Below are 9,807 nucleotides of genomic sequence, written 5' to 3'. Positions count from 1 at the left end.
GTTGTACCAATTCAGGGCCTAATAACTTTTTTTTCTCCAACTTTATCCCAATGTACTGGAGATCGACATTTTCTACCATATAATGCAGTATATGGGGCCATTCCAATGCTTGACTGATAACTATTGTTGTAGGTAAATTCAGCCAACGGCAGTTTACTGTCCCAACTGCCTGGAAAATCAATAGTACAGGCCCTCAACATATCTTCTAAGATCTGATTTACTAGTTCTGATTGTCCATCAGTTTGAGGGTGAAATGCTGTACTGAATGCCAATCGAGTTCCCATAGCATGATGTAAACTCTTCCAAAATGCATACGTAAATTTGGGATATCTATCAGATACAATGGACACTGGGATGCCATGAAGCCTCACTATCTCCTTGATATATTCTTCAGCATATTGATTCATCGTATATGTGGTTTTCACTGAAAGAAAGTGAGCTGATTTCGTAAGTCGATCCACAATAAACCATATAGCATTGAACCCTCGTTGTGTTCTTGGCAAACCAAGAATGAAATCCATCGTGATGTGTTCCCATTTCCACTCAGAAATGGGTAGTGGTTTCAGGAGTCCTGCTGGTTCTTGATGTTCAGTCTTGACCTGTTGACAAGTTAGACATTGTGCAACAAATTGAGCAATGTCCTTTTTCATACCTGGCCACCAAAATAATGGTTTCAAATCTTTGTACATTTTGGTGCCTCCAGGATGGATCGAATAGGGTGTAGCATGTGCATCAATAAGAATGACAGTTCTGATCGTTCCTTGCTTCGGCACACACAATCTACCTCGATAACTCCAAATTCCTTTCCCATTCAATTCAAAGTTCGAATGTCCTTTATCCTTATCTCAATTGCTCTAATTCATTATCTGCACTTTTTCGGCCTTAATCCTGTATGCAAGTGTTGGTCGAACCATGAGGGATGATAACTGGATTGCAGCTCTTTTTTGAATAACATCAAGCTTCAAGTTCTGTAAATCCTATAAAATTTGTTCTTGTACTTGCATTGTGGCAATAGAACTGGATTTTCGACTTAAAGCGTCTGCAACATCATTGGCTTTACCTGGATGACAATTAATAACACAATCGTAATCCTTCACCAAGTCCAACCAATGTCGTTGTCTCGTATTCAGTTTTTTTTGTGTGAATAAATATTTCAAACTCTTGTGGTCCGTGTAAATTTCACACCGTTCACCATACAGATAATGGCGCCATATTTTCAATGCAAATAACACTACTGTCAGTTCAAAATCATGTGTGGGATAATTCTTTTCATATTCCTTCAACTGTCTTGATGCATAAGCAATCACCTTCCCGTGCTGCATTAAAGCTGCTCCTAAACCTTGTTTCGAAGCATCACTGTATACTACAAAATCTCCTGATCCTTCTGGAATAGCAAGGACCGGTGCTGAGGTCAATTTTGTCTTTAACTCTTGGAAACTGTGATCACATGCTTCATTCCATACAAATTTCACATTCTTTCGTGTTGACGCAGTCAAAGGCAATGCTATCTTAGAAATCCCGCTATAAACCGACGGTAATAACCAGCTAGCCCAAGAAAACTACGTACCTCGGTAACAGTGGCAGGTCGTAGCCAGTTATTAATAGCTTCAATATTACTTGGATCCACTAATATGCCTTCTTTCGAAATGATATGACCCAAGAATGATACTTGTTCAAGCCAAAATTCGCAGTTCTTCCATTTGCCATATAATTGTTTATCTTTCAAAGTTTACAAAACTAATTGCAAATGTTCTCGATGCTCCTCTACAGATCGTGAGTAGATGAGAATATCATCTATAAACACAATCACGAACTTGTCTAAAAATGGCTTGAAAATTCTGTTCATCAAATCCATAAAAGCAGCTGGTGAATTTGTTAGTTCAAATGGCATTACAAGAAATTCATAATGCCCGTACCTGGTTCGGAAGGCAGTCTTTGAGATATCATCTGATTTCACTTTTAGTTGATGATAGCCTGATCGTAAATCAATCTTCGAAAAGATGGTAGCTCCTTGTAATTGATCAAACAAATCATCAAATCTGGGGAGTGGATACTTATTTTTGATTGTCACTTTGTTAAACTCCCAATAATCAATACATAGACGGAGGGTACCGTCTTTGTTTTTCACAAATAAAACAGGTGCACCCCACGGTGAAAAGCTCGGTCTAATAAACCCTTTATCAAGCAACTCCTGTAACTGTTCTTTCAATTCTTTCATTTCTGTAGGAGCTAATCGATAAGGAGCTTTTGAGATCTGATGAGTTCCTTCCACAACATCAATTACAAATTCGATCTCTCTATCAGGGGGTAAGCCTGTTACATCATCAGAAAATACCTCTGGAAATTCACAAACAACATCTGTATCTTTTAATTCACGAATCGGTGGTTCAATAACTAAAATAGATGCTAAATATCCTTGACACCCTTTCTGTAGAAATTTACAAGCCTTCATACAAGAGATTATCTGAAGAGGTAAGGATATACCTGCACTTGCTACTGTAAATGGTTCAGCTCCTACTGGCGTAAACTGGATCATCTTTAAGCCACAGTCAATAGTAACTCTGTACTTCGAAAGTCAATCCATTCCCAATATCACATCAAAATCAGTCATCCTCAGAACTATCAAGTCAGCATACATCTGATGGCCTTGGACATATATTGGACACCCTCGTACAATCTGATTTGTCTGTAATTCTTGTCCAGAAGGTAAAGCTATGGCGAGTTGTGTTTCTGTTGTACTTGCTGTAAAGGCCAGTCTCCTTACAAATGATTCCGAAATAAAAGAATGTGTGGCTCCTGAATCTAGTAAAACAATAGCAGTAATACCAGAAATCAAGAACATACCAGTGATCATCGATGTATCCGCATTCACTTCCTCTTTAGTCATGGAGAAAAGGCGTCCCTGTACTTTCTCAGAACTTCCTGGATAATTCCTGGCTAGATGCCCTGGCTTTTTGCGACGATAACAAACATTGGAACCTTTCATACATTCTCCACCATGGATTTTACCGCATTTAAGACAAGGTGATCTATCTTGTTCTTTTCATGGAGGAGAACCCTTGCCCCGGGGTTCCTCTGGTCGAGTAGCTCTGCTATTGGTCTTTTTGCCTTGTCCTGTACCTTGGCTTCTTTGAAAGTACTGTTGTCTTCGCTGTTGCCTGTCTCTGTCAATGTCATGTTCATCTTGTTCCGCCATAAGTGCTCTTTCCACTATCTCCCCGTATGTAACAACTTTCGACATTCGTACATCTCGTTTAATTTCAGAGCGAAGTCCCCGCATGAAGTGTTCGCCCTTACTTGTGTCATCTTGTGAAATATACGGTACATATTGGACTCCAGCCTCAAATTGTTATATGTATTCTGTCATTGACATGGTTCCTTGCTTCAGGTTAAGGAAATCGCTGGCTTTCTTGGCTCGTACATCTTTACTGAAATACTTGTTGTAAAATACGGTTTTGAAAGTTTCCCATGTCAATGGTCCAACCGGTAATGCAACCCTTGTACTCTCCCACCATATTTTTGCATGTTTTGTTAATAAAAAGACGGCACAAGTTACTTTGTCAACATCTTCCATATGAAGTTAGGAGAAGATGGACTCCAATGACTTAATCCACTATTCTGCTACTGCTGGATCGGTGCTTCCCATGAATTCAGGAGGATTCAGACGTCGAAAACGATCATACACATCAGTTTGAACAGGCCCTTGTCTGGGGATCATGGCTTGTGCATGTGCTTGCTCATGTGTGGTCCGTTGCATCTCCAGTAATTGTTGTATCTGCTCCCCATGGACTTTTGCCTGATCATGGACTTTTGCACTGCCCTCACCTTCGACCGCTGGGGCTTTGCCCTTAGATGACTCTCCTTCATGTACCTTACGTTTAGGTGGCATCGTCGCTTATCTTAACCTACCTATAGGTCACTTAGAAACACATAACTTAATATAAATTATGGGATACAAAGATACTTACTTGTTGAGTTCCCCATGTATGGATGAAGTGCAGTGTCTTCCCTGTCGAAGAACCGTGGGCTCTGATACCATTTAAAATGTCACACCCTTACTCTATAATTAGCATAATTACCATAATCAAAATAAGGTTTGAATGATATAACTATAGTATGAAGCAAATCAGACAAGAGGCATCACTTTGACCGTTTATAAAAATTTTGGCATGATGTTCCTATATTTTGTATGCACCAAAAACTCAAGCAATACTATTTATACACACTTATAAACATATTCTCATATACAAACATACTTTGTATCATCATACATAACATGGAACTTGTTTCAAACCCTGACATAAAATTTACTACAATACATATGCGGAAGCTATACAATAAGATATCTCGGTTCTTGTCGAGGTAAGGCACGTCACAAGCATCTATTGGCAAACCGGCATCCTACGCCTCTCCACTACCTGATCCAGTAATACATGAGCTACGTGAGTTTATAAAACTCAATAAGTTGGCACTTTTATGTATCAATATGCGTAGAAGGAGTATACATATCAAGTCGTGATCAACAATGAATCTTTAAACCATGTCGTATCATAACATATATTCATGTTCATTTTTGTACTTGAGCCTCATTTGTTGACCTGTACTACCGTGCTTGCTTTATTATATAGCTACTACTGTGTGGGACGTCAGGGAGCAACCTTTGGCAACCCCACGCCCCATGAACATATAATGGCCAATAGGTTTGGTGGACTTAAAACCACCCATGATTTCAACAAGCTCTATATCATGTAAAAATCAATCCTTTTCTTTTCGTGTTCATGTTCATGTTCATAACATAGCACCCATCATCAATATTCCTGAGTTTCTTACATATTTAATACATAACAATATAATATGGTGCTATATTTTCATCAATAAGATACTAACAATGTACATATAGCAATAATCAATGGGAAGTATTTGAAATCAAAATATTACTCATGTATTACTTCAAGAACATGCCAACTTACTGTCCAAGCGTACGAATACTTGTTTGAGACGATGATTCTCGTTCCTATACTGTCAAATACATCAATAAACCCATCACTATGTACATACTAGGTGAAAATCACTCCTCTACAAGTAGAACAACTAAAAGAGAAGAAAACTTACACCCTTATGAAGTTCTTGTGATGGAGAACTAAGTTTCAACTTCAAAATAATGAAAAAGAGGAAGAAGAAAGCATTTGGAGGAAGATTCTTATGTTTTCTCTCGAGCTTATGCTGAAGAAGAAGATGTGGAATGGTTGGAATGCTTAGAAAATTTGAAACATATCTTCTTGTATACAGGCGGCGCTCGGGCGGTCATAAATTACCGCTCGAGCGCGGAAATTTCTGTCCGAAACCGAAAATCCAGAACCAGTGGCGCTCGGGCGGTCATTTATTATCGCTCGGGCGCCGCTCTGCGCACAGTCACCTCAAAGATTGCTCCAGAAACGGCTCTTACGTTCATAATCTGAAAAAGGGGTAAACATAAAAGTTGTAGCCCTATGTCTTGGATTTAATATCCAATTAGTTTCAGGTCATTTTAAAGTCTGACTAAAAAGTTATGCTCATTCTCCTAACATGTGTCAGTGACGGAATGATAGTATACACGACACACTTCGGGGCACTTTTGGCTTGTCTTCCACAATGATTTGGACAAAACCCAAAACATGAAAGTTGTTGCATTATATATTAGATTTCTAATGGTTATGGCTCACTCAATTTGGATCAATATTCAAATCATTATGCTAAAACTTATAAAAACTACCACAATTTCATCTCATTTCCTATCAACTTCCTTACCCTACTTCTGCATACACATCTTACTATCACTATGTTAACACATATTCATTCTCAAGACACCATGGACAACATAAAAATCATGTTCAATCTCAATATCGATACTTCAATCAACATGTAAAACATAATGAAGCAAATAACTACATAATAAACGACATAAATGTATTATTATCATATGTACGAGTAACCGAGCATTACAGATCGACTACTAAAAATCTTGAATAAAACATTGATAGCTTTGCTTTGCGGAGGAGAAAAACTTTGATTCTTCCCGATGGTCTTCCTTGCATGCTGAAGTGAACAAGGGCGGTACCAACTACGACTAGAAAGCGGTCAGTCCTGTCAATAAATACCATCTTTTTATAGTTCTTCTTCTATCAATGCAATGAAAGAACCACCCTTTCCTATTTGTTTGTCCTGTCAGATAAAAAGAAAATTAGACCCCAAAGAGCCCTTCTTTACTACTTTAGGGTTGGGGGTGAAGGCGGGGGGGTTTACATACAACAAAGGCAAAATGGTTTATGATTGAATCTCAGAGGCATTCTTATCATTTGGTAGATCCAAGTCCATGGCCTATTTCGGGTTCACTCGGAGCTTTGGCAACAACCGTAGGAGGTTTGATGTACATGCACTCATTTCAAAGGGGTGCAACACTTCTCAGTTTGGGCCTCATATTTATTCTATATGCCATGTTCGTATGGTGGCGCGATGTTCTACGTGAATCCACGTTGGGAGGACATCATACCAAAGTCGTACAATTAGGACCTCGATATGCTTTTATTCTTTTTATCGTATCGGAGGTTATGTTCTTTTTTGCTTTTTTTCGGGCTTCTTCTCATTCTTCTTTGGCACCTACGTTAGAGATCGGAGGTATTTGGCCACCAAAAGGGATTGGGGTTTTAGATCCTTGGGAAATCCCTTTTCTTAATACCCTTATTCTCCCTTCATCCGGAGCTGCCGTAACTTGGGCTCATCATGCTATACTAGCTGAGAAGGAAAAACGAGCAGTTTACGCTTTAGTAGCTACCGTTTTACTGGCTCTAGTATTCACTGGCTTTCAAGGAATGGAATATTATCAAGCACCCTCCACTATTTCGGATAGTATTTATGGTTCTACCTTTTTCTTAGCAACAGGCTTTCATGGTTTTCATGTGATTATAGGTACTCTTTTCTTGATCATATGTGGGATTCGCCAATATCTTGGTCATCTGACCAAGGAGCATCACGTTGGCTTTGAAGCAGCTGCATGGTACTGGCATTTTGTAGACGTGGTTCGGTTATTCCCATTTGTCTCTATCTATTGGTGGGGAGGTATATGAAGGAACGAATTAGTGGATTGAGGAATGAAAGCTCGAAGACAAAGAGAACCGGGCTTTTCCAAAGAATTACTGCAGTTTTCCCACTCCCTTTGATTATCATATACAAAAAAGTCTTTTCCACTTTCTTACCAAATCTCTCTCTATTCTGGCACATCAATGAAGGGATCGAAGAGATTATGGCGGATCATGTTCACCAAGAAATGACTCGAAATTTGATCTTGGTCTATCTGAGATTGTTCCTTTTAATCGTAATCAAAGATGTTTTCTTGTCTCTCGTTTCTTTTCTGAACAAATCGAAGAACCTAATGGATCAAACTCATCCTTGGCTGCTACGAAAGATATCGGTCTTGCATTTCGGAAAAAGCATTCTGAAATTGAGCCTAAGACTTAGAGGAAAGAAGCTCGTCTTACTGTTTCTTTCACGGTTCAGCCCTCTTACTAGGATAAATCTTTGATTTGATTCATGGCCGTAGTCAAGACAGTCCGAAGGTAACAGCAAACTACGGCTTCAAAGCCAAGCCCCAAAAACTCAAGTACGCTCCTGCTTCATTTTTTGTACAAATATTTTCAAACTAGGCCCACGAGTAGATGAAAACAGATTGAAATGAATGAGCTAGTGCGCTTATGTCAGATAGGGGAGCTTTCAAAGCGTGTCATTGAGGGTTACGGGGCATGTAGCTTCTTTTATTTTGGGTTGTTAAAAGCGGATTCCGCTGGTTCAAGAATAGATGCTTTCTTCCGTGCCTTCTTTGGCTTGGCAGTATCATTTGCTTTAGTGGCAGCTGCGTCTCTTTCGGCTTCTAATTCGGATTTGGGTCGGAATCTTGATAGGTCTCGGAATTCGCTTGTGAAAGAGCTTCTACTGAAGCTTATGCGTTTGTTGATGAAAATTCATTTGATCTATAGCACCTCTTGCTTTAGCTGCGATTTCAGAGACTTTTGGTTCGGAAAAACTCGAAGCTCCTAGCTCGGGATAACCGGGAAACTGCCGGCTAATCGTATGCCAGTGAATCATTGGATATTCGGGGCGAATCATATGTTGTTGAATTGCCCGCGTAACCATGAGGAAATCGAATTGGTAACCGTCCTTTTGCGATAAAATTCAGCTCCACATCTAGGCTGAGTTCTTATAATAAAGTGAACAATTGTACGACCAAAGGCACCCAGCCAGAACTAGACGTGAAAGCAGCCAAGAAGAAAGAAGAAGGCATAGGGTGGGATCGATTAAAGGCAGTTCGTCCACACTTTGTGTTGTTACATTGTGAAAATACGAGCTATGCGTCTATACTGCTTGGCGAGAAGTGAGGTTGGTTGATAGCCGCGCCCAGTCTTGCTCTTAAAGCTGGTTAACTCTACTTCCTACCTAGTGGAATCCTCTACTAAGTGAAAAGGGAGCCCCTAAGGCCACACGCCTACCAGAGCCTAAAATATTTGGAAAAGGAAGAACAGGAGTGATCCAGACTTTAGACACGCACAGAAGGTGACGACACAACCAGTATAGCAGGAAGGCAACATACTCATCATCTGTAACATCAGAGGATCAACGAGCTTTAGCGTTCTGAAATTGAAAATAATCCAAGAATTCCCTTGGACGTTGTTGGCCAAGAGAAAGAAATGTTTGGCACGACCAAAAGCGGGTGAACAGAGTCCCCATGAGGCTTCGACGGAATTGAGGTGATGGCAGCAACATCAAGAAGACTAGGGGAAACCATACCAAAGCGGAAATGATGCTGGTAGCAGACCAACTGAAAGAAGGTCGTATGTAAGAAAGGAGACATCTACCAACTTCTCCCCCAGCGGGAAATTCCATATCTTTTGGCCTATTCGAGTAGGTTATCGTTTCTGTAAATGCATCATTCGGTCCGTTTTGCCATAAGTACCTCTCCTTCGGCAAAGCCTTTCTTACACGTGGGAAAAGAACTTCAACGCTCATGTTCTTCCTAATCCGATCTCGTTTCGGGTACACACTATCCTCTAATAGTTGAGCTAGCAGGCTCTCTTCCCCTTACTTAAACTACTGAAAGTATATAGATTGAAACCCCTTGACTATTAAAAGACTATAAGGAATAAAAAAGCACTAGCCATAAGAGCTAGAGGAGCGAGGGCTGCCTCCTCTGCCTACGAGTCTCAAGCAGTGTGTGTCTGATCCCACACCTTCCCCTACCAAGACCTTTTCTTGTTCCTTGAGGAAGGAACTGACATACTTAAGATTAAGATGAGAACGAGATTTCACCTTCATTTGGGTGGCGGTGGCTAGATGCTATTGCTATTGAATTCGTTGCTATTGGACTTCTTTCGAGGGCTAGTAAGTCTCAGCTTTAGGGCGGTCACTTTTTTATTCCTGAAATAAACAGGCGTTAAACGCTTCTTGCTAACGTCCAACAAAGGAGAGAAGGAACCTGAAGGTATCAATCATATATAAATGATATGGCATAAGGAGGAGATGTAGTGATGAAGGTTGAACTTGGGCCTTGGCTTCGGTTCCATAGATGGGTTTTGTGGCAAACTCGAGTCAACAAGCTTTTAGCTTGGAAAAAGAATGGATAGGGTTGAATCAGCTGCGATTGCTCTTGGCTTGGTCTTCAAGCTGATTAGGATGTTGATTCTGGTTTATGCTATTTAATGGAATCTTAGAGATACTGGAGTAGTTAAGAAGGAAGGGGGTGGACAAAGAAGCTGCGCAGGATCTTTCCTGAAAGCAAGG

The 9,807-nt window shown here is 40.2% G+C and overlaps 1 protein-coding gene across 1 annotated transcript; it reads left to right on the top strand.

Annotated features, from left to right (window-relative positions):
* Window positions 1–6,299: 6,299 nt before the first annotated feature.
* Window positions 6,300–7,295, top strand: LOC140957783 (cytochrome c oxidase subunit 3). Its single transcript, XM_073415169.1, has one exon. The coding sequence runs from the start codon at window positions 6,306–6,308 to the stop codon at window positions 7,101–7,103; it is 798 nt and encodes a 265-aa protein (XP_073271270.1). The 5' UTR covers window positions 6,300–6,305; the 3' UTR covers window positions 7,104–7,295.
* Window positions 7,296–9,807: the final 2,512 nt, after the last annotated feature.

This window comes from Primulina huaijiensis, chromosome 14 (assembly GCF_012295235.1).
Source record: "Primulina huaijiensis isolate GDHJ02 chromosome 14, ASM1229523v2, whole genome shotgun sequence".
In the NCBI taxonomy this organism is placed as follows: Eukaryota; Viridiplantae; Streptophyta; class Magnoliopsida; order Lamiales; family Gesneriaceae; genus Primulina; species Primulina huaijiensis.
The sequence above is the reverse complement of the archived record's forward strand: the minus strand, read 5'-3'. Positions and strand labels throughout refer to the sequence as shown.